Source organism: Hermetia illucens, chromosome 5, assembly GCF_905115235.1.
Source record: "Hermetia illucens chromosome 5, iHerIll2.2.curated.20191125, whole genome shotgun sequence".
NCBI classification, from domain to species: domain Eukaryota; kingdom Metazoa; phylum Arthropoda; class Insecta; order Diptera; family Stratiomyidae; genus Hermetia; species Hermetia illucens.
This window is the reverse complement of record NC_051853.1, coordinates 40,867,367-40,893,197: the sequence shown is the minus strand read 5'-3', so window position 1 is coordinate 40,893,197 and position 25,831 is coordinate 40,867,367. Positions and strand designations below refer to the sequence as shown.

At 42.6% G+C, this 25,831-nt stretch overlaps 1 protein-coding gene across 1 annotated transcript in view; it reads right to left on the bottom strand.

Annotated features, from left to right (window-relative positions):
* LOC119656677 (forkhead box protein O) overlaps positions 1-25,831 on the bottom strand; it is a 255,751-nt gene that overhangs the window by 149,751 nt on the left and 80,169 nt on the right. The window contains exon 3 of the mRNA XM_038063162.1: positions 8,346-8,563. Coding sequence (XP_037919090.1) covers positions 8,346-8,563 — 218 coding nt within the window. The remainder of the gene's footprint in view (positions 1-8,345; positions 8,564-25,831) is intronic.

Below are 25,831 nucleotides of genomic sequence, written 5' to 3'. Positions count from 1 at the left end.
GAATCGTTTGATGTTCCTAGCGATAAAACACAACTTGATTCCGACGACCTTATATTAAATCAGGACAACTTTTATACGATAATGCCATCAGTAATATGGGTGCTAGAACAGGCAGACTTCGAATGTGCATATATTTATAGATATCTATTGTAATAAAGCTACATTATCTGATGTTTGATTAATGTGGGAAGACAAGGGTAAAAATGCTAATTGAATTTCACCTCGTTTGGAAACTTGTTTTAGTGAAGAATACTAACTTTGCATTTGGTCAAAAATCAATTAAGAGACATCCATACTTTCAGATTAAAGGATATTTGCATCTCGAAGGACCGCTCTTAGAAAGCACTCATAGTAACTATTATGTTACGCAGCTTATTTCGTACTTATCTCACACTCCCCATAGCATTAAATGTCGCCACAAAAGGAGGACTGATACTTCAACCAGGATGAGTTACATCAGTTGTTCTTTTCTGCCATTACAGCATCATCGAAAGAGACTACAGGCGTTGTAAACCACCTTGTTCAGGCCTAAGTTTGGCCTAAATGGAGGATTCAGGGAGTTCTACGTACGAATCCATGTGATAATAGACCGGGCCTATCATGCTGCACTCAGCGCAGAAGTGAGGAAACGTTTAGGCAACAGGTTACATCTTGTTTTGTCATTCGATTAAATCAGGCTGAAGCTTCATTAAGCTTTCTATCTGGCTCCCTTAAATTTTCTGGTTTTACAACTTTTTGAAAGAGTTTGAAGTTCCTAACTTTTTTGACCAGTATAAAACCTACAATACAAAAACTCTGACACTCACGCCGCGATAATCGAAAGTGTTCGCATTGGGCGCCCGTGGATAGAAATCATACGATCCTTTGGGTACCCGACATTGAACGTCCTACAAATTACAATGCGTCAAAAAAGTTCATGGAGAGTTTTTAACAGTGGCGGTAAAGACACACTTGAAGGAGCGAATTACCAGGGCGCTGGACTTCATTCAAGGATCTTAGAAGCTGATTTTTAAGGATTAAGGACATTGTCGCCATTTATAGGTGTGGTCAAGAAAGCTTTATAAGACCGCCAGGACAAAGCGACAACGTTGCTGGATGATTGCGGCTTTTCTTTGATGGGATAAGTTTTTACTGTGAATGAAAAGATCGATCTAAGGAATGACCGCTAGTTTGCCTGTGAGCTTTATGGTGTTCTCATTGTAGCAAGAACGAATCTTCACGTGCCAGATGTCATGTCCAATGAAAGCGATGTGATGCCACCGCGCTTCTTTGGCAAAACGGAAGATGCCGCAAAAGAAGTTTACTTACGTGTTCTGAAAAATTTAGTGAGGGCGTGGACGGATACTGTGTCGTCTGGAAATCCGTACGTTTTCCAGCAGGATGCCTCTGCCCAGACAAGTCATTTATTTCAAAACTGGTAGTCAGACGACATCGAAATGTGTTGTTTGTGAGAATTCTGGCCACATGTTAAAGAGCGCTTCGGAACGAGATTCGAACCGCTGCGGGAGATGTATTGAATGAATATGTTCTGTAGGACCTCCTCATGTAATAAAAAAAACGTTTAAAAGCCTTTTTTACTAAAAGATATGCTAGGCAGAAGAATGTTCAAATTTTGGTGCTGCATTCATTGCAGGTTGCACGCTTTTACAAACGGTGAAAGGCAAAAAATTCACAGTGGCACCACCCAGCAACTTTATTGAAGAAAATCTAGAAGGTGGAAGCTGAAAAACACTTTGCTTGTTGCGTTCGCAGCCATCTGCAGCATGTGATCAATTAACTATTAGTCGATATGTTATATACTACAATTAAGAGAAATCCATATCCAAATCCTGTAGACCGACCTGGTACTGCAGAATAACGATGGACCTCGGTTCGTTCTACATGGCAAATTTACTGTTTTCATGAAACTTCTGTGGTCAAGTTTGATGGCAAAGAATCGTTGAAAACTGAAGTTCTTGTAACCAATAGAAACCGCCGTCTATACGTTCACTAATCGATTTGCCGCTGATCTTGAGTATATAGGCGAATTCTCCACTAGCAGAAAGCCGCGACTCTGCCATATGGAGGGAGAATACAGCATACCATGTGCTGGTACAAAGCCTGTCTATACTCCGTTCAGGATCTGACTATTGAAAATGAACTTGTAGAGGTAGTGGTTAACGGCCAATGCGTTTTCCGATAGAACGGCTATTAACTACCACCCTATAGACATTTAAACAGGTTTCGGTTCTTTTCGTTGGTCATATTCCGCTCCAATCAAGAAGGTGCTCGAGGTGGCGGGGAAGGAGACGGGGCAGCAACCCTATAAGCCAAATCAAAACCAAGTGGCTGTGGAGAACCTCCGCCACGCCCTCACCGAGAACCGCGGTCTTCACTTCACAACAACTCTTTTCGCATTACAGACGCTAAAGCTGAGCAGTCTTTTTACAAAATTTGGGATTGAAATTAGTCATCCCATTAGGAAAATGTCAGCTATATTCAAGGCAAAGATACACGCCAACTTTTAATTAAGGGCAGAAAACGTACACAGCGTGACTGGCGCGGTAGAACAATTCGGATCATTACAATTGTCAAGTTGCTTTAAAACGGGCCTGCATTTCAAATTAAATTGTTATGGCTTGCTCAGATTTAAGAAGAAAGTACCACTTCAATTATGTTTCTAGGCCTTAGGATAAGTAATAAAATTTGAAACAACCTGCCACCGTTGCACTAAAATGTACTGCAACAAAACTACCCTAGTCTGAAGGTTTGCAAATAAAGTTTCCCAAATGGCTCTTGGCTAGTTAAAAAGAAGCGAAGTTTCAAATTTTGGGCGTAAGAAATTGCAAGAAATAGGCAGGGAAGGTTTGTTCCATGGTAAGATGTCACCATACAGTTTGTATAAGAATGCTACAGATTTCAAAGGTAGAGTTGAAAGAAACCATTTAAAGTAAGAGCCGCCTTTTCGAATTCCCTGTAGGGGAAGACCTTCAAAATGTACACTACGATGTTTCCGAGGACGCAACATCTCAGAGCTTAAGTGAGGAAAGTGCGGTAACTTGGGATCTTACAAATTACTTACTGAGAAAGCCGTCACGGCACCCGGCAGTTAGGTATAATATACACATCTTAAGGTCTGGTACGGATAATGGCGCCGAAACCGTTAATCATGGGGCAGTTCGAAGTCTGAACACAATGATGACCAAAAGCATAAGTTCGCCTGGTGCAACTGCTTTGCGGCAATCTATGGCCACCGCTTGAGCAGTTTCACGCAAGCAGGAAATAAACCTTGCTATCATCGGCTCCTACAACGAAATCACAACTGTGGGGGCAGGTGGCATCATTCCACCCTTGCATTCTACACCAAAGATTAATCGAGTTTTTGCCGCAATATATGCACGCAACTGTGCACCTGGTTTAAAACCGGCTATCATCAGGAAAAGTGTACCTTTTAAAGTCATCGCGGAAGAATTGATGAGGTATAAGCGACAAAATCAACAACACCGTATCGTACTACGGGTAACAAATTCAATACTCACCGAAACACACTTCTCCTTCAATCTGAAGTCTTTGCTGAGATTCAGAACAAACTCCAGTGAGTATAACTCAGGCTCCATGCATCTGCAGCAACTCCGAAACATCTACTTCTAAGCAGTTATGAGATTGCATTTCACCTGTGTCAGTCGCTCATGCATTGTGGTGTAGTAGTGGCGGCTAGGCTGCTTGGTCAAAAGGATCCATTAAAAGTTCCACAGAGATTATCTATCTTCTCCCTAAAAAAGACACGGTACAGAATCCTGCTACTGTACGGCTGTGTACAGGCGAAAGGGAAGTCCATTGACACATTCGAACGTAAAGTTCTACGTCGAAAACTTGGACCGGTAAAAGATGGAGCTGACTAGCGAATTAGATAAAACCATGAGTTGTACCAGCTCTATGACGACTAAGCAGCATCGGTGGTGGCAAAGCTGTGACAATTATAGTGGGCCAGTCACGTAGAACGGATGGACGACAAGCGAATACCTAACAGGGTATCCAAATGCATATCCGAAGGACGCCGCCCAATGGGAAAGCTACGTAAACGGTGAGAGGACTCAGTGGGCGAGTTATTGAAATTTTCCAACTGGAGAATGCAATCGAAGGATCGAGATGACTGGGTGAAGTGTATCTTGGAGGCAAAGCTTATTTTTGCAGAAAGGAAATAAAGTTTCTTACATGCGACTATTTTATGAGGCAGACTTCTCTAAGCTTGAAGGGGTGATTCTACAATTCTCTAGGTGGAATTAAGCCGAACCAGGAGCGGATTGATGCGTGAACATTGATAGCATGCATAGTAAACAAATGACTTGCATGCTAAAGTCTTCTCTCCGGGACTGAGAGGTTTATGTTATGATTTATCCAGGACGCCGTAGTGAAAACGAACATGATTCATTAAAATCCAACGTACAAGCGTGGGCTGACCACAGTAGTCCCGGCTTGTGGTTTTTGTAAGTTGACAAGTCACTATTCCCAGTAATAACATCAAGCAGAAATACGCGGAAAAAAAGTGAGATGGTGGTTGTAGTTTCCATAATATTGTCAGCTACAGGTGTAGTATTTATATCATATCAGGGCATCCCTAGATATCTTGGGACACTCGCACAGTCTGGTTCAAAGCATGCAGAAATATTCTATTCTGCAAACATTCTCGATTTTGCGGGGAATACTCGACAGGATAGGGTAGGATCGTCCAAGTCTAACTGCTTGACATCATTCACGATGCAAATCCCTTTATTAACAGCAACATTTAAACCCTGACCTGACATCTTAGTGTTCTAATGATTAAGCTATCCTAGCAAATTTTTTGTTGAGGATGCTGGGAGTCCTAAGTCAGCATCCAGTTTACTGCCTGTCCGTCACATGTACTTTTCCCGAAAATCGACAGATTCAGTGTTTGATATTATTTTCCTGGGAATTAAAAGGCAAATGAAGAAATAACAATTCGTGGTTTAAATATATTCGTATGGAATATCAGATGATAGAGATCGATTAGTACTCTTTCAAAACATGGGCGAAATAGAGTAAAAAGTGGTAAGCAAATGCAAACTTAAATTGGATATACTCATTCACAGAAACTAATAAATAAAAAATTCTACCAAAATACATGACGGTGCTTCACTATATAATTTAGGCCCTAAAATACACCTCCTTTCCATTTGTCCTCAAAAAATGCTTATAATACAATATTAACGTAATATTACTGTAAAGCCCACTAAAGTTCATCCTAAGACTGCAACGTTTAGCAGTAATACAAGCAAAATATAGATCCTTAGAATGCGAAGTTTGCCGCAAATCTTACCGAACTTAAGAAAAATTTATTGCTTCCATTTATAAGTCATCATAGATTGCGAGTTCCACAACACAGACGTTGTGCACACCGTAAAATCTTATATAAGGTATACCGGCTTGCTCATCATGGGTATTTGGATTCCATGATTTGTATAGTCAGTTCTGAGTGCATCCCTGTTTTGCTAACCTCCTCCTTATTGGTCGCTCTATTCACCTTATCAATTTCTCCACTGGTCATGTTTATCTTTTGATGGACTGTGCAAACGTGCATACTAAGGCCAAATAGCTCTCTTAGGTTCATAATTAAAACAACAACCAATAGATGGCAGCGTGATTACGACATTTTCAACACGCCCACTTCAAAAACATTAACCCCAGTTATCTGCCAGGAAAATCCAAAATAGCAACAAGAAAAAAATATCAAAACCGAAAACAAGAAAAAAATGTTCAACGGAAACGATTAAAATACAAGAAAACAGATGCATAATGCATACTTGGCTGTATAACGTTTCATCTACGAAATCTTCCACTGAATTTTCGAAACTCCCATGACAATTAAATACGAAATTCAGGAATTATTTATCGATTCGCATGGCATCTCCTCTCAAGGTGGACCGATTTGGAAATTCCGACCTTGCACCTATCAAAATTTCAATGTGTTGTCACCATATTTCATCAGTGGCGCACAATACTGGCGCGAAACATAAATATTTGCAACACTATGCCAAAAAAAAACAATCTTTATCTCTGGAAGCCTCGACCTTTACGAACAAGTTCATCATCAAATTTACAAACGAATTTTGTTTACTTTATTTTCAATTTTGTTTTTGTCAGGTTTGTTTTGGTCTTTCTGTTTTTATTTCATTTTCTCCTGTTACTGATGAAGCAGCTTTCGATATCTTAATCTACAAATCAAAACAAAAAACTAGGCGGGTCGTGTGTGTTGCCTATAAAACACTCAGGGAAATGGCCAAAAGATTCATGAATTCCAGTATAAATTTACGGATTTCATCTGAGGAGCAGCTAGTCGAACGGCCATGGAGCCAGTAATGCCCAGAGCGTGCCAAAGCATCACAGGCACCTCTGATCCGCCTCAAGGCTAGCGAAAGACAGGAAACAAAAAAATTATAAATCACAAAAGTTCAACACCCTCAAATGCATCACGTCAATCACACATTCCAAATCTTAGTCCGTGCAATTCAGATAAAGTAGCAATACTATAAGTATGTACAGGGGCGACATGTTTTTTTTAACGAAATTCAGTTCAAAAGTTCCAGACACCAAAAAGGACTAAAAATGCTGATGGTAATAGCCTTTATAGACACGTTTCGAACCCTTGTAAAAACTTGCAAGAGCTGTGAGAAGTTGAATTACCTGGTGGACGGTTTTCAACGTTTTATTGGATGCACTCATTTTGTCCGGCAATTACCTTACCTTTTACCTTTTTGCTCTTATGCCAATAGTAGTTCTCGAAAACCTGATGAGCAACTTAATCCGATTGTCGAATATTCACGACTCCAAGTCTTCACTTCTTTACATCGTCCTCACCGCTACTGGTACTGTGAAGCAGGATTTCCTCAATGACATGAGGTTTTATGGGCAGAATTTGCAAATATGTGCACATTTTCCAAAGAAATCTTAAAATTATCAATTCGAGGTGAAAAACCCCAATTACTGCTGAAATGGTGGCCGAAAACATGAATTTTGTAGACATTGCATGCAGCTCTGAAGAGGAAGTACAGAGAAGCGATCAAATCTGCGCGCAATTACCTCATGTCACTCACTTCGGACTCACTGTTCTGATTATTTCAGCTCGGAAATTGCAGACTCTGAATCTCTGTCTTTCAATCTTCAGGACAATTGCTGCTTTCGGGCTTTTCAAATCAAACCGGTCTCTGGCTGCAGCAAAGAGACCATGAGATGCCACAAGGCTGCCCGCAAGACCTCATACTGTTTCTTTTCTGCGAATGCTCATTTACTCTCCACGGTCTGAACTCTAAAGATCATTCTGAATGCAAAGAACTACCACTTGGAACTTTACTCCTCACCTTGCCAGGTGTGGTATGACTATGGATGTTGGAAAGAACCCAGAATTTGGCACCATCTGACCGTGGTGGTTTTTGTGTCGACCGGGTGAAGATTTACGGGCGTTTATTGCTGCCGCTGAACTTTCCGAAGCGCCTCTGCAGTGGCCCCTTGGATGGGCGAATGTATGTCAGTGAATTAAAATGATCAACCATTCCATCTTTTATTCCTCATTTTATTTGATTTTATTGGAGAGGCTTGATCACAACGACCACGGGTATGGGATTGAAAAATGGACGGCGGAGAACCTGCAAAACCGGACCGGATCAAGAGCAATGGAAAATTCTACTCTGAAGTTAACCGATCCATGTGTGCTTGTGGATGTGATACGAATTCAGGTTTACTATATGGCGTACAGTGATACCGGGTGAACACGGAACTACCATTTATTGCTATAGACCTAATTTTGAGCCACTTAATTATCGAGGAAATGACCAAGTCGGTATATATAAAGTTTGTACGCGCATGGTAGATGGGAAGACACGGTCCGTCTGTGGGCTGCGACTGCTCGATTATATTTAGATCATTCACGTTTCCAAATTGAATTTCATTAGTGACTCCATCGCTCTATAAATGTGCATTCGAACTTGGACGAGTGTAGGAATGCAGCGAATGCGTGCTGCAGTTCATAAGGTCGAAAATGAGGTGTTTGGAAAGTTAGTCCTGTTGTTCGAACCAGAAGTACTTAATAATATCCAAGATCAAAATGAACGCATTATGATATAAAGTCAGTGGGATCTGGTTCACTGCCATTAGCCTTTCATCCAAACCCAGTACAACGTTCCCATCCAAACGGTCATTTCTTCTCGATCAATAGCACAAAGAACCAAATTCAGCGGTGATTCCAAGTTGATCCACTTTTCTCTAGATCCAGGCTTAAGCCTCAAGCTTACCTACACAGTTTCAAATGCGCCGAGATATCAATAACAATGGCATTCACAAAAATTACTCACCTTCCATCCGGCACTGCTATTTGAATCACCTTTGTCCTTAAAATATGGCACATTCTGTACCATCCACTCGTAGATTTGGCTTAAAGTGAGTCGCTTGTCTGTCGCCGAACCAATTGCATGTGTAATGAGATCAGCATATGATAAATTGCCCCATGCATTGCGTCGCGATGAATTCTTTTTTGACGTAGTCAGACTTTGAGCTGTGGCTTGTTGTGAGTCTAGCGTCGATATTGTGTCATCCGAGAAAGCAGGGAAGGAACATGAAAGAAAATAGAATATATCCAGATTAGCTAAATTAGGCAAATTGGTTTTAATTATTTTGAAGTTTTTCAAGCACTAGGAAAACGGAAATTGATAACGATTGAATATTAGAAAGGGGGTTATTCCTTATAAGACTCATTTGGTTGTTGTTTCACAATATGTTTGGTGATTAATATGCTATCCGGTGGAACTAGATACTTAAACGTCACTATATACTATGTTTTATTGTGGCATGAAAACGTAAAAATCTTAAAAGAGCACTGTTGCTTAACGAGCCTGGGGCAGGTATTACTTCGTAAGCTGGTTCGCAGCTATCCCCTCTGGGTCCGGGCTTAGATCTTTCTTCGCTCTTACCTCCTACGAGAGCGCACCTTAAATTTCTAGAATCAGGGAGCTAATTGCGAGCCAATCTTGCTTCGATTTGAGCGTCCTTCCAAACATATTTCTGAGCATGCTCTCAGAGCATGTCTCAGCGTCGAATTTTAGTCAATGGGCTGCACGTATCCTAGGACCCTCGGCGCGTAATCACATCTAAGACAATCCAAAGAATCATCCAATCTAATGGGGTGGAAGCACTGTCTGTATGTGTTCGCTGCTAGTTGGGGTGAGTTTGCGTGTCCACCGACCCTCTATTGCTAGTGATTTTCTTTTCCTAGTTAAAGGCTTTCGTTCTGCACATATTGCCGATCAGTCCATCCGTTTTTTCTAGGACACTGCGCTGATTTCCGGCTATTTCGCCCTGTCGGCGTTCAACAGCACTCACAGTTCACAGTGGCATTTGACCCTTTTTGTTAAGCATATTTCAGATGTACTTTGATGTTTTTTTCAGCGTTTATCATCCCCTCCAAATATTTTGTAGCAGATTTCGAGATCACCATATACCCTGTAACTTATACTTTCATAGTGTCTCTCTTGCTACATCTATTTCCTACATCAAGCCCTTTTTACACGTTCCAGCCAGGACTTCACCTCTTTGCCTGTTTCCTTTCGCATACTCATCCATAACCTCCGGATATTATTCAGTAGCAACCTATTTTGGAGTTGAAATACTCTAGTGGAACAGCTGATTCCCGAAATACGGTATTGTTTAAATAAAGAAAATTGGTTACTACATTCACACCAAAAATCGCTTTAAATAAAGCGTTATGCTACCCTGGTAGTGACGATATAGTCTGGATTCAACATCTGTAGTGCAACAAATAATACTGTCCAAGTATCCAAGAACACTTATTTCAGTAGACGACGAATTGTCTTTGATATGTTCCTGGTTTGTTGCTGTATTGGACGTTTTTTACATTTTGCATCAACCTGGCGCAGCACTTGCCAGTTTATTGCGTTCACCGTGCAGTGGGCGTGTTAAAAACCATGCTGATCTTTGGACAGTCCATTTCTGTTTTCATTAATGGGCAAAAACTTGTTGTAGATGATTCTTTTCAACGTCTTCCCCAATGCGCCTAGCAGGCCTATGACGCTCGATTGTCTGGTGCTGCTTTTCTACTAAGCTGGGAATATATCTTCGTTCAAGCACATCTCGAAGGTATTCACGAATAGGTTGGACCGACCCTACACACGGCAACGAAATTGCCGGAATTAAACCAAAACCTGAAAACTGGAAAAAGTTATGGAAAACGCCGAGAAAAAGGGCCGGTCTTTGCGTGGTTGCTGGTGGTACACATTTGCCGGATATAATTTTCAAAAAATTATCAAAGTAACTGTAAAGTCAAAATTTAAATAAAATAAACAAAAAAAGATGGTTTTTTTATTTTATTTAAAATCAAACTTCGGGTACCATAAAAAAAGGATCTTGTAGATCTCAGGCCTTCCTTCCTTCCTTTGAAACTATTCATATTCCCGGGATTCCAGATTAGCATGTCTACCTTCGAGTTTCGAGCAAAACACATACCCTGACGTTCGTCGTTTGGTTTGCTATGCATTAAAATCGCCTAGTACGAGGGTTGTTTGCAAAGTTTGCGACCTAACAATGATACAAGACATTTTTTCTTTAAATTTATCTTTGTTTTTTCTACACAGTCTCCTTGTAAGTCTACACACTTCTCCCAGCGATGCTCACATCTCTTTAACCCTTCCAAATAGCACTCGTCGCCTTTCTCTGCAAAATAATTGTTTACGAAGGTGATGGTCGCCTCATTTGACAAAATCTTTCTCCTCCGAGCAAAATTTTCAGATTAAGGAACAAAAAGAAATCGTTTGGGGCTAGATCTGATGAACAAGGAGGGAGATCAAGCAGTTGAAACCGCTATTCGTGGATGAAATAGTTTTTTTTCTTTAAATGTGCCCGTTTTTCCACAATTTCAGCACTTAACTTGTCGAGTAATGATACGTAATATAATCCTGCAATGGTTTTTCCTGTTTGCAGATAATCGGTTAAGATAACTCCATGACTATCCCAAAAAATAGTCCCCATTTCTTTCCCAGCCCAATAAACAATTCTTGCTTTTTTTGGAGCCGATTCCACGTCAGAGTCCACTGTTTTGACTGTGTGGGCGTATAATGGTATATTCAAGTTTTATCTACAGTAATTAATCCTCGCCGAAACTCTGATTTATTGCGACTAAAGTTCACCAAGAGAGCGTTGGAAATGTTTATTCCAACACGTTTTTGGTCTAACGTGAGCAAACGCGGCACCCAACGCGCGCATAGTTTTCTTATGCCTAAATCTTCATTCAATATGTGACACACACGTTCTTTTGACATGTTCATAACCTCTGCTATCTCTCTCACTTTAATTCGACGGTCGTTTAGCACCACTTGCTGAACTTTAGCGATGTTATCGTTAGTGGTTGCAGTTTTTGGATGTCCCTAACGTTCATTGTCTCCCAAACTTGTACGGCCACGTTTGAATTCAGCTGCTTAAAATTTCATGGTGGTAAACGATGGTGCAGAGTCCCGGTACACAGCGACCAACGCATCTTTGATTCTTTGATTTGCGTGGCATATTCCCTTTCAAAAACAAATATTTAATGAAAGCTTTTATTGACGAGTGCTTCACGTTGACGTCGGAAATTTTTCAGACGACCCTCGTATAATTTTTGGACCATACCTGCTAAATATTTCCTGGTACTCAGTTATTGTTGAGCTAGAGGAAGAGCAGTGTCTGCAGATGTCGATACCTTTCATCTTGGTTCTTACAAATTTGGCTTAAAAGTGTTTCATGGCTCCCCGAAAGTCTTTTCTGTACAGGCTCATAGCTTTACATTTACCGTACTGGTTACAGAAACTAGCTGGAAATATTGCTTGGAAAAGGTATAATAAATTCTAAGACTTAATAAGAAGGCGTGAACTAAAGAGGAGAGAGACAACTCCATAAGTACCTCTTTCATCTCGTAGAGCTCTGCATCATAGGACAGGAGGAAAAAATGAACGACACTGAAACAAACCATCCTGCAAATTTGTCAACTTTATAATAATAAAGCAACATTTCTGTTAGCATGCCAGGTGATCTTAAGATGGACAGTAAAGTACGACGTGAGGAAAATATATCAAAACCAGAACTGAGCGATTTAAGTATCTCGGTCTCCAACGGTGAACTCCACTATGGTATTTACTAACGTGTCAGCGCAACTTGGATAAAGTGCGTTCAACAACTGGCATTCTTAGTAATCGAGGTATCAACGAATGTATAAAAACCAAAATCTACTATAGTGTCATTCGCTATACTGTCCTCTGTAGTTCTGGGGGTTAGCTACTTACAACAGTCAATGAACGATGCTTCGCGGTAATGGAGACGAATATGTTGCATTGTATCAGTGGCATAACACTTCCGAAATGTAGACATCCGCAATTGATATGAGATGGGTCGATAGTATGGTCATATAATGCGTGCTAACGATAACTGATTGACCTAAACATAAAAGTCGATGGGAAATGTGCAAAAGGCCGACCTAAAAAACGATGGCTTGGCATGCAAGGTATCGTTTTGAGAGCCATTCGACTCTATATAGACAAACATATTATGTTGCTGAGCCTCAAACTATTGGTACGCTTCAGTTTCAACAATTATTTTTGCTTTGGAAAAAAGAATGATTAAATACTCTTTCGGGTGAATTCACATTTTAAGGCAGTACTTTAAAAACCAAGAACTGGGTCACAATGCACCCCTCTCTCAAGAAAACATTGCTCTTTTTAACTTTTTGCAATACTCCACCAAGGGCAATTAAATGGTGCTTGATAATTTTTTGTAGGCAAAGGGTTTTGAACAGCTTGGACAGATCTCTATTGGAAAAAGTTATATACTCCATGTTTTGACCCTTGTTAGTAGTTAATAAGTCGTTCAAAACAACTCACATTTGAACAACTTATTAACTACTTATAAAAATATCATTAACAGCGTTTTTGGCATTTGATAATTTTTTACAATCGATAGGGCGATGAACGGGCGAACGAAATTGAATGACAAATGGACATGCATATTCTGGGAATACAGATCTAAGGAGACGTGATGGGTTCAATTTTTGTAAATTTTTAATTTTTTTATTATTGGTTTTAGTTAAAAATATATCCGAAAATATTTGGTAAGGATATGAAAGCCATATTCGATTTTAAAAATGAGCGCGGCGGGTCAAAGCCACATGTTGAGCCTCTTACTTCTTGTATCGAGCCTTTCTCTTCAAAACGTCGGCGTTATATATGTATGTTACACATTTTCGTTTTGTTAGCATGTTGTATAAATAGAAGGGAACACTTTGAAAACTAGTTTTGCCGGTTATAATGCATCTTTTGTACTGAAAAGTCACTGCTGTCAATACTGCAATAACATTTTAAGCGCGTTTTTCTCAAAATAACGTTTCTGGCGGGTTGGCATGGAGGATTAAAGATTCACTTGATCATTCGTTTTGGAATTTTAATATGTCATTGTACACATTCAAAGCAATAGAATGAACCTCAGAGACGGAGATAGGTGCTAAACATTTTAATTTACATCAGCTTTTTTGGCGAAAAATTTGAAAAACTGCCGGCGAAATTTTTTGACTTTGGTTCATTCTATGAGAGAATTTCATGCTGATTAAAACCCCGTTTTTTGTCGTTCAGACATTTCAGCGCCAAATTTTGACGTTTTATTAAAAAATCTGTAGCTAACAAAAAACAGCCCGGAAAATTCATCATGATAATATCTGTCCAAAATTTCATCAAAATATCTGTCTATTTTCTCAATAAATAAACCATTTGAAAAAATAAAAAAAATTAAAATGTGAACCCATCACGTCCCCTTAATCAACTCCATCGGTGGGTCATAATGTGTCCGGAATACCCAATTATGGGACTGGCCAAACTCCCAAATTTATTTGATTTCTCAACACAGTGGTTCGTAGTTCACCTTCTTCTCCACGTATTTCCGCTCAGTGTTGCTATTATGAGGGATAGCAACATCAAAAATATAGGCGGTGTGACCCGTCCTGTCAAAAAGCAGAACGTCAAGCTTTTTATGTGGAATGTGGCGATCAGTTAAAACTCTATGCATTATTATATTCCAATTGTTAAAAAATTTTTTGTTTGCGATATGATCCTAAATTCATATTTACTTGATGTCGGACCCGACTAGTTGCAGAGCAACTTACTCTCACTTTTTTGGTTCACGGACCCCTCGGTACGACTAACCGTTTCGTCCAAGGCAACTCATTAGACGCTGCCTCACCTCTGTCTTGGAAGCAGCATGACCGAAAGTCCCAACAGATGGAAATCGCCTCTTTTTACAACAATCCAAACACGGCAATGGTGCAAATTATATCCAACTTAAAGAGAGAAATCTTTCCCGAGGCCGGTATTAACCGGTTTTTTCGGTATTTTGGTGATAAGCTGACACCCATGTAGGTCAAGATTTCTTGTATTGTTGTTTTCTTTGATCATGAAAGGTGATGTTCATGTTCTACCATATCTTTACCACTATAGATCTTACGTGATTGTTTTTGTTTTTCTTCGGGCATTCTACTTCTTTTACGTGTCCCATAACTTGAAAATGAATTAGTCGTGGTTTTCCTTACGTGCACTATCCCACACCTGGGCAAGATGCCACCTTTTCCTTTCTACTCCCCCGAAGGTATTTTATTGATTATAATTGTGTCTTTCTTCTTCATCAAAGGCGCAGCAACCGGCATTCAGTCAAGGCCTGCCTTAGTAAGGAACTCCTAGACATCCCAGTTTTACGCCAAGGTTCACCAATTCGATATCCCTAACAGCTCCCTGGCGTCCTGACCTACGCCATCGTTCCATATAAGGAAAGGTCTGCCTCGTTTTCTTTTTCTACCATAGACAGTCTACCATATTGCCCTTATAGACTTTCTGCGTTGGATCATCCCCACCCAAATGGATTTAAAAAATCCGTCCACCCTTTGGCCCTATGCTGAGACGTTTCGAGCAAAGAAGTTGTTGTAAGCTCAAATAAGCTCTGTTTGCTGCCAACGACCGTACGCAGATTTCATTGTCATACCTGTTATCGGTTGTAATGCTCGACCCTAGATGCGAGAAATTTTCAACGATCTCAAAATTGTAGCGTTGGTATTTGGCGCTGACGTTGCCACTATATACTTCGTTTTGCATTCAGTAAAATGCAGTCCAAGATCTCGCACCGCTTGCTCGATCTGGTTGAAGGTAGACTATACATTTCCGGTTGTTATTCTCAATGTAGTCATCTAGGCCAGTAGTTGAGTGGACTCGACGAGGATAGTATCTTTTGCATTAATATTTGCATCGCGGATCACTTTTTCCCAGGCCAGGTTAAAAAGGACGCATGATAGGGCATACCCTTGGCTTAGACCGTTGTTGATGTTGAATGGTTTCGAGAGTGATCTGGTTGCTTTTACCAGGCCTCGCAATTGTGCCTAGGTATTATCTGCTGGTCTTTGTACCCTCAAATTCTCATTTACTCAGTAGGTTCTCAATGCCTCGGGCCCTTTGCTTCTTTCCTTGAATAGAGTAAAGAACTCCTGCTCCTGTACTCCCCGCAGCGTTGTTTCTATTCTTTGCTGTAATATTTTTTTAGAAACCACTTTTGGAAATTCCCTCAATAATCGCTTTACTTTGATTAAAATTAGATTGCCGGGAGAGAATCTTTATTTCAAAGAACTGTCCTTCTTTAACCTTCCTTGTGACTTAATCATCATGACCCCGCTCGTTCATAATGATGAGAAAGTGTATTTTGTCAGTTTGTAAACGATATACTGCTTTTTTAAGTGTTTAATTATTCCACTATGGATATTTAAGCCTTTTCGGCGAACTTTCGGTATAAGGTTGCTATCCTGAATATATTGTCTTTCTTTTTACTGTATATCATCATCATCAACGCGCAACAACCGGTATCCGGTCTAGGCCTGCCTTAATAAAGAATTCCAGACATCCCGGTTTTGCGCCGAGGTCCACCAATTCGATATCCCTAAAAGCTGTCTGGCGTCCTGGCCCACGCCATCGCTCCATCTTAGGCAGGGTCTGCCTCGTCTTCTTTTCCTACCATAGATATTGCCCTTATAGACTTTCCGGGTGGGATCATCTTCATCCATACGGATTAAGTGACCCGAACACCGTAACCTATTGAGCCGGATTTTATCCACAACCGGACGGTCATGGTATCGCTCATAGATCTTACTGTATATGTTTGATCAATAACCAAGAAACAGATAGTAGATTTACAACAAAAACCTATAATTTCTAATCTCATCAGATGTCAGAAGGGAAAAACTGAAGAAGGGAACAACTGATTCCTGAAATACCGTATCTGTGTAATTATTTGAAATTTGGTCCTTATATTTGGGATGATGATGATGTCTGGGATCTCTAGAAGAACACCATTCTGAAACCTTAGCTCCGATGGCAACTGTTGCTCCTATGATGACATTTAGATTTGTCAAATGTTTGATGCAAAGTCCCTCTAATATACGCTTTCCAATCTTTTTTTATCTCCAAAATTCAAATCTACAGGCTTAATTGATAGACTTAAATACTAACATCGCAAACGCATATACGAGTATAAACCAAGTTATTTAGCATCAGATGCGTGGTATGTCGAACCTCCATTCAAAGTTATTTCTAATTAATGGAAATGACCTCTAAAAGAAAAACGCGAAAATTTTCCCATTTTTAATCGAAACAAAATTCACACCGGAGTTGGTCCACTTCTATTCCGGCTCTCCAATAGTATTCAAATCAACTGGTTGACCTTTGCCCAAAAAAGCAATACCTTCAACACAATTACTGTCGGTTTGTTCTGAAACCGCACGTGGCTGACATCAGGGTTAGATATTTTCTAAAAATACCCATCCCCGATGGAGATCCGAAATGAGCCTGTAACTAGCATTTGCGAGTAACACAAGTTCGAATTTTTCTAATTTTTCTGCCATGGATTATTACTCCCGTAGTGAGTGGCAGCTGATCCGTGGCCATCAATTACATGTAAATTAAGCCTTTAGTCGAAATGTGTAATTGTAAAAGTGCTCTTAGCCACTTGCGCGCATGATGCTTTACAACTTAATTACAAGCTCGTCCGACGGTGGGCGAGGACTTAATTCCGAATTACATGCAGCTTAAGTGCTGCATGGTGGGGTGTGCGCCAATCGATTCGATTGACTCCTGCTGCATTTATTGCACTCAATGCATTGCTTATCGAGTCTAAAGCCATTGTCTGTGCTTAAGACGTTGTCGGCAATGTTGCTAATCAACTTGTCGTACTATCTACCGTGAAGTAGTGCATGTAGATGCATTTTATTAACAAGATTAGCTACTTATCGACTTGTGGAGAAATGCTTAGGGTCTGTATCAGAGGTAGCAAACTTGTGTTGTTCGGTGCGACTTGAAAGTCTCCTCTTCATGTAATCGGGGTATCACTGAAGTGCCAAGTGTTTGCTTAGACTCGATTCAATTGTATCAATGAAGATCAAAGTAAATTCAAAATCAGATACTTGAACTTGACTTATTTGTCCTCATAAACGATCTCCCTTTATGCACTTACTTCAAATATTGCAACAGTTATATGCAAATAAAATATGTAACACGTATTACGCCACTGGAAAACCCAGCTACCTTGGACGACAATTCATGTAAATTATGACCATTTAAAATAAGATTTCTCAAGGAGACTCTTAAGCAGTTCTACAATAGTTGGTAAAGTTGCGTTGGTATCAGCAATATTTGATTGGATTCGGAAATGGAATACGAATTTATGAGGGCGAAAGAACGAGTTAATTTCGAAAAGCTAAATTTTTCAGGCTTCTGGAAGGTTGTCAACAAAAGGGTATATATACATATATACCAAAAATGTGTTATAATATACCTAAATACCTGTGTGGAGTTGCCAAATCTCCCATCAGGCGCGTCCCTTCGTGCGGATAAGGGAATGCTCGGCGAATGTGTCATGGGCATGCACATGCACGCATCCGGAGATGTGCGTGTATGGGCATGCTTATGCGCAGGTCGGGTAGGTGGGAAGTAAACGCCCACCCGTGGATAAAAATTGGCTATGGGAAGGACACCCAGAAATTAAACCAAATATGGAAGAGGAGAAAAGTAGTTTTTTTACGGTGCAGGGCTTCGGAAACCCAGTGCCGGCGGTTTTTGGGAGTGAGCAAGCGGGCTCCCGGCCGTCGATATCCAACGACCGCAGTGCCTCAGTAGTGGGAAGCTTGGCTACTGTGGCATCTAATGCTACAAGAGATAATGGTGGAGTGGAAATTAGGTCCACACCGGATCCCTTTAGGAGGAGTTCGAAGCTTGGGAGATCACCACCGAGAACCATGGTTCTTTTTGGTAGTCGAGATTCGTCGCGGGACTCTGAAAGAAATACGAATAGTCCCTTAATCGAGATCATTCCTTGTGGCGCAAGGCGCGAAAGCAAACGGGAACATACCGGAATGGCGTTCGTTACACTCGGGGAAAGAATAAATGAACTGTGCGAGTTCATCAAGGAGAGGCGGAATATCCACCAAAATATTCGAGCCTTGATAAGAGGCATTAAATTGTCTTATATCAGGGTACTCGAAGAAAAGAATTCCCAAGCGTCAGTTGGCAAGGTCACAAGGGAAACGCAGGTGACGCCTCCCAGTGATAAAGCAGGCGGGAAGACAGGGAAACGGGCTAGAGACGGTACCAGCGAGCCTCTTGGACCACAGCAAGTCCCGAAGAAGAAAAAAGCCTCTTCACCAAAGAAGGCGGAGCCGGCGAGAGTACCCGCGAAAGTCGGTAATCTCACGATTGCAGCCACAACACCTACAAAAGTGGAAAAAACCAACGCCCGGAGGCCGGAACAATGGACTAAGGTGAGCAACAAGAGGCAAAGGGACAAAAAGAAGCTCCGCCCGGAAATAATAATTATTTCCAAGAAGGGAAATATGTCCTATGCCGACATCCTCCGAAAGGTGAAGTCTGACCCGCAATTGAAGGATTTGGGGGATAATGTGAGCCGTATTAGGCGAACACAGAAAGGGGATCTGATGCTGGAGTTAAGTAAATCCGCCGACAAGTCGGCCGATAACTTCCGCGGGAAGGTGGAAAGTGCACTTGGAGAGCAAGCTGAGGTAAGAGCTCGGAAACAGGAGATAGTGGTTGAGTGCAAGGACCTAGATGAAGTCACCTCACGGGAGAACATCTGTGCTGCGCTAAAGCAGCAGTTCAACCTTGGCGATATAGACCAGAGTGCCATAAAAAGGATGAAGAAGGCATATGGTGGCACACAGACCGCTATTATTAGTTTGCCGGCGGAATTAGCTATTAAGTTGATTACCGCGGGCAAGGTAAGAGTAGGTTGGGTCGTGTGCAGGCTCAGGGAACAAATCTCTCTAAAGAGATGCTTCAGATGCCTCGATTTTGGCCATTTTGCGGCGGCATGCACTAGCCAGCATGATAGGTCGAGGAGTTGCAGGAAGTGTGGGGAAGAGGGCCATCTCATCAAAGATTGCACCCGAGATCCACGGTGTATGTTATGTAGTGGGAAAGAGGGCGTGGACGGCCGGCATATTGCGGGAAGCAGCAGATGTCCGGTATATAGGAGGGAGCTGAACCGCACAGGAAAATGAGATTGATACAAATCAATCTCAATCATTGTGAGGCAGCTCAGGACCTGCTCTCGCAAACCATTCGAGAGTCGAATGTCGATGTCGCGGTTATTTGCGAGCCGTACAGAAACTACGGCGGTGCGACTTGGGCGGTGGATGCGTCTGGTAACGCGGCAATCTGGGCGTGCGGAAGACAGGCCATTCAGGAAGTCATGGCCCCCCCGGCAGCCGGTTTTATAAGGACGAAGGTCAACGGTGTCCATATTTACAGCTGCTACGCTCCTCCTAGTGCAACCTTAGCACAATATGAGGAGATGTTAGACAGTCTGGTGTTGGATGCTAGAGACCGCAGCCCTAAAATCATTGCGGGCGATTTCAACGCGTGGGCCCTGGAGTGGGGAAGCCGATCGACGAACACCAGAGGTCAAATTCTGTTGGAGTCATTTGCGGAGCTGGACATCGTGCTGGCCAACGTTGGATGCGTGCCCACCTTTCGAGGAAGAGGGTCGGGTTCGATCGTTGACCTGACATTTGTTAGCACTTCACTGGTGAGGGGGATGGCTTGGCAAGTGAGTGAGCACTACACCCACAGTGACCACCAGGCCATCTTCCTCCACATTGGGAACCGGGGAAGCAGTCAACGACGCTCTGGAGGTGGAAAGGCTAAGGCGGTTGGCTGGTCTATCGGAGCTTTCGACGAGGAGACATTCCTGGCCGCATTGGAGGGAGCCCATGATCCGGATGGAACAGCGGTGGAAAGGGCCACACAGCTGTCTCAGCGTGTAACCGAAGCATGCGACGCTACGATGCCACGACGACGTTTGCACCACGGCAAGAGGCCAAACTACTGGTGGAACACGGAGATCGCTGCCCTGAGATCCTCTTGTCTCCGAGCGAGGAGACTTTCCCACAGGACAAGAGGAAGGCCAGAGCACCAGGAGCGTGAGGAGGAATACAGGGATCTGCGAAGCAACCTTAAGAAGGCCATTCGGAGAAGCAAGCGGGAATGCTACCAGAAGCTCTGCGTGGAGGCTAATACGAATCCGTGGGGTACAGCCTACCAAGTTGTAATGAAGAAGATCCGCGGGCGAAAGTCACCTCAGGTGACATGCCCACGGCTCTTGTTCCAAATAATTGCAACTCTTTTCCCGCAGCAGGAGCAGGACGAAAGAGAACCCCAACTGGCAGCTCAGCAGGACGTCTTCTCGATCCCTGATGTTACCGAAGAGGAACTTTGGGAAATCTGCAGACGTATTGGGGACAGCAAGGCTCCGGGATTGGACGGAATTCCGAACAGGGCTCTGAAGGTGGCGGTCAAGGCCAGACCAAGGTGGTTCGCAAGCACATTCGAATCGTGCATGGCGGAAGGAGTGTTTCCCGCCCAGTGGAAGAGGCAGAAACTGGTCTTGCTACCGAAGCCTCGAAAACCACCCGGCGTGCCCTCTTCATATCGCCCTATTTGTCTCTTAGACACCATGGGGAAGATGTTGGAGAGGGTGATATACAACAGGCTGCTCCCGTTCATCGAGCTTGCGGGTGGTCTTTCAGAGCGGCAATATGGGTTTCGGCGAGCCCGTTCTACGGTCGATGCAGTAGCAAAGGTCGTGGAATTGGCTCGAAATGCGATGGCCATGGGCAAATGCTGTGCTCTGGTGACGCTGGACGTCAAAAATGCTTTTAACTCAGCCAACTGGGGCTGGATTAAGGGCGTTTTGGCCAAACTGGGTGTTCCTAGCTACTTGGCTCGGCTCATCGAAAGTTACTTTTCGGATAGACTTCTCTGGTACGAGACGGACGACGGGCCGAAGGAGTACATTGTGACAGCAGATGTGCCTCAAGGTTCTGTATTGGGACCGCTGCTGTGGAACATAATGTACGACGGAGTGCTTGGCCTTCGCGTGCCGGAGGAGACAACGCTGATTGGTTTTGCGGACGACTTGGCGGTAGTTGCAATTGCAAAGCATCCCGAGGACGTGGAGCTTTATGCAAATGAAGCCATTCATACCATCAAGTCATGGTTACGAATGGTCAAGCTGGACCTGGCGGACGAAAAGACGGAGGCGGTCCTCATTACCAACCGTAGGAAGAACAACACGGTTACCATCCGGGTTGGTAATCGTGAGGTCGTCTCAAAATCGGTTGTCAAATACCTGGGGGTGATGATCGATGCCAAGCTGAGTTTCAAGGGACACTTGGATTATGCGCGAGAAAAGGCAGCAAATGCCAGCTCATCCCTTGCAAGGATGATGCCTAACGTGGGAGGGCCGAAGTATAGTCGCAGGCTACTCATCGCGGGAGTGGTGAGGTCGATCCTGCTATACGCGGCCCCTGTCTGGGCGGGAGCGTTGAACCACGCTGTCAACCGGAGGAAGATATGTTCGGCATACCGGCCAATTGCGCTAAGGGTGTGCAGCGCATTTAGGACGGCGTCGACGGAGGCAGTGTGTGTTATCGCAGGAATGATCCCTATAGATCTTCTAGCGAGCGAGGCACACTGGCTCTACGAAAAACGGAAGGCAAATCCAGCAGAGGTGAATGCGGATTTCCGAAAAGCCATCAGGAGAGAGTTGTGTGGCAAGTGGCAACAACGATGGGATAACTCCGACAAGGGCAGGTGGACCCATACATTGATCCCGTGCATCGAGAAATGGGTCAATCGAAAGCACGGAGAATTGAATTACCACCTGACACAGTTCCTTACGGGACACGGTGGCTATAGGAAGTACTTGCATCGCTTCGAGTTGGACGAGTCTCCCAACTGTCCTGAATGCGGTGCTACACTCGAGGACCCGGAGCACGTTATGTTCTATTGTCCCAGATTTCTGCAGCAGAAAAGGAGGTTGAACAGCATCTTAGGGGCGGACATCGAGCCCTCCAACCTGGTGGAAGAGATGTTGAAGTCGGAGGAAAACTGGATGGCGGTAAATGAGGCAGTAGCCGTGGTGCAGACAAAACTCCTGGAGTTGGATCGAGCTCGGAAGGCGGCGCGACGGAGACGTAACATCGACGAGCTGGTATAGCGAACCAGAGCCTCCCCCGCGAAGTAATACTTCACGGTGGTCCCGCGGGGAGGGGCGGAAGAGTGGGGGTGGTTTTAGTGGGTGTGAATCCCACACACTGCTGCAACCTGGCGCAGCAGCGTCTTTCTAAGATTTCCACCTCCATCCATAAAAAAAAAAAAAAAAAAAAAAAATATACCTAAATATAGATGGTGTCTTATAAAGTAATACTGCAGGTTTGCGGCTAATCGTTTTAGTTTCACTTATATTTGGTAGGTATGGGGAATTGGTTGTACGATAGTCCCTCGGTCTTGTGTCCTGAGTTTCAATACTGGTTACATAATAGATGATTGTGTTTATCTTTGTGCTGGCCCTTCTGCAGGACTTTGTAAGGTGGTACCTTCAAAAATATATGAAAACGGGTGCCTACAATGTTAGATTTAAACCAGATTTATCCCGAATGCCGGGGTCATCTTGCAATGTCGAATGAGATAGATTCAGAACGAATCCAAAAGCTTCAAAAAGAGACGTCAGAACAATAGAATCACCAGATATTGCAGATGAATTATCAAAAACAGAAATCAGGCTTTAAATCAGTAAACAGTTGAAAGAACGGTGTTTAATTGAAAAAAAAATCAATACAATTGTTATATATGATGAAACTTCGAGGTTTTGAGCCAGACTATAAATGGCCTTAACTGGAATCATATAAGCGCTCCCACCGGACCTAGGAGTCTGCAGGGCAGGTCAGGCTTTCAGTATTCTATGAATCAAAGCGGTATTTTCAACACAATGAAGAAATTACAAATGAGGTGCAAAAGTCGCTTCGATGTCAGTTCAAAACAAATCATGTCGAAGACAAATACGAATTAGAAGATCCTTTGAATAAGTCTATGATATAAATGTTGCTCTATCAATTTGTCCCATTACTTATTATACATCATCATCATCATCAACGGCACAACAACTGATATACGGTCTAGGCCTGCCTTAATAAGGAACTCCAAACATCCCGGTTTTGCGCCGAGGTCTACCAACTCGATATTAAAGAGGACGCATGATAGGGCATTCCCTCGTCGTAGACCGTTGCTGATGGCGAATGGTCTTGAGAGTGATCCTGCTGCTTTTATCTAGCTACGCACATTGGTCAGGGTCAGCCTAGTCAGTCTTATCAATTTCGTTGGGATACCGAATTCTCTCAAGGCCGTGTACAGTTTTACCCTCGCTATGCTATCATAGGCGGCTTTAAAGTCAATGAATAGATGGTGTTCATATTCCAACAGCATTTTGTGGCTATCTCGAATATCTAAGCAAATTATTTCTCGCTTGCCGCAGAGAGAAAATCTAATCTGTTGCTGATTTCCCTGGAGTGAAGCCTCTTTGGTATGGGCCAATGATGTTCTGGGCGTATGGCGCTATCCGGCCTAGCAAGATAGAGGAGAATATCTTATAGATGGTACTCAGCAACGTGATACCTCTATAATTGCTGCACTGTGTTATATCTCCCTTTTTATGTGTGAGACAGATAATGTCTCGGTGCCAGTCGTCAGGCATTAATTCACTGTCGCATATCTTGAGGACAAATTGATGAACCACTTGGTGTAACTGGTCGCCTTCATATTTAACCAATCCGGTTGTAATTCCATCGCTCCTGGCGACTTATAATTTTTAAGCCGATGAATTGCACGGGCTGTTTCTCCTATACTTGATGGTGGCAGTATTTGTCCTTCGTCTTCAGATTGCAGAACCTCCAACTCGCCGATGTTCTGGTTGTTCAGTAGCTCATTAAAGCACTCAACCCATCGCTCCAATATGCCTATTCTGTTGGAAGTCAGATTTCTCTCTTTGTCTCGGTAAGATAAGCATCGAGGTGTGTAAGGCTTCATCCTGCTGACTTGTTGGTAAAACTTCCGCGCCTAATGCGGTTGCTGCCTGCACTTTTCTATTATACAACCTCATATCAATACTATTACCTTAGCCTGCTTTACAAATGGTGTTCGACTACTTGACTCTCCTGTTTAGCGAGCCACCAGGCACTGATGAAGCTGTTGTACCATTTTTATCAGCGCACTGGGATACTGTAAACTTTAATTCATTCCGTTTTCTCAGTGAGCAATAATAAATCCGCGGCAATGTTGTCACAACCAGATACACGGTGGATATCAGCGATAAACTGTCCGATATCATCTAGGTGACTGAACTGACTGATATCCCAAACAAAAATTCAGGTGGTTGTTTTTATATGAGGCAAAATCTAGTGGCTTGTGACTCAGAAAAATGATGGACTCCAATGTTTCAACTTTGCTTTTTGTAACCAGGATATAGCCAGTGAACCCCGCTATAATTGAAGCATGGCTCTAATCGCCAAGTCCCGGAAGATGGCCAAAGGTGTGTCAAATATCGAAAGTGCGAGAAGTATAGCTGGTTCCAGAGCCTCTTTCGAAGTTCCATAAATTCACAGGTCCACTTTATTGGTGAATTTGTTTTGATTTGGCCGCGAAGAATCTCGTTGAATGCCGCCTGTATTCCTGATGCTCTACTCTTTATGGACCTTCCATAACAATTTAATATACCCAAGAATCCACGTTGGTTGGCTCCTCGTGTGAAAAGATTATTTTGACTTTGGCTAGCCACTGACAAGTTACCAAAGAAGGTACCAAGTATCGGAAGGGACGGAACTTTTACTGACTAAGAATATATTTGCATAGAGTCACTACTACTTCATATTGTTTTATCGCTGAAACAGAGTTCAGTAGTGCTCTATAAGTGAACAATGTCATCAACGTAACATAGTAAACGTCCAAACGCTGAGAAGTCTTATAGGTCGAATGGTGCTGTTATGGCAGCTTTCGGTATGTCTTCTTCAGCAATCGGGGTCTGGTTAAATACTTTATTATTGGCAAACAGGAAAATCTATGGGCCCCTATTCTGATTTTCGAAGCGAAGTACCATTGAAAGCCGAATTTGAGCGTAGGCATGGCGATTTCATATAGGAGGTAAATGACCACCTGCTGAAACAGTTGACAATGCAGGCTAGAAGCCACTCGGTTTCCCAAATTAGAGAACGTTGTTGTTCGATCGAGAAAAATGAAAACAAAGATTGCGGTAGGCGAAGGGCCGACATTGGATTGTAGCTCCAAGGAATTATATATATCATGTCAATTTTTTTTTTTAGCGGAGAGTTGCCAAAAATTACTGTGTACTGATTAGTCATAAATCGGACAAATACAAA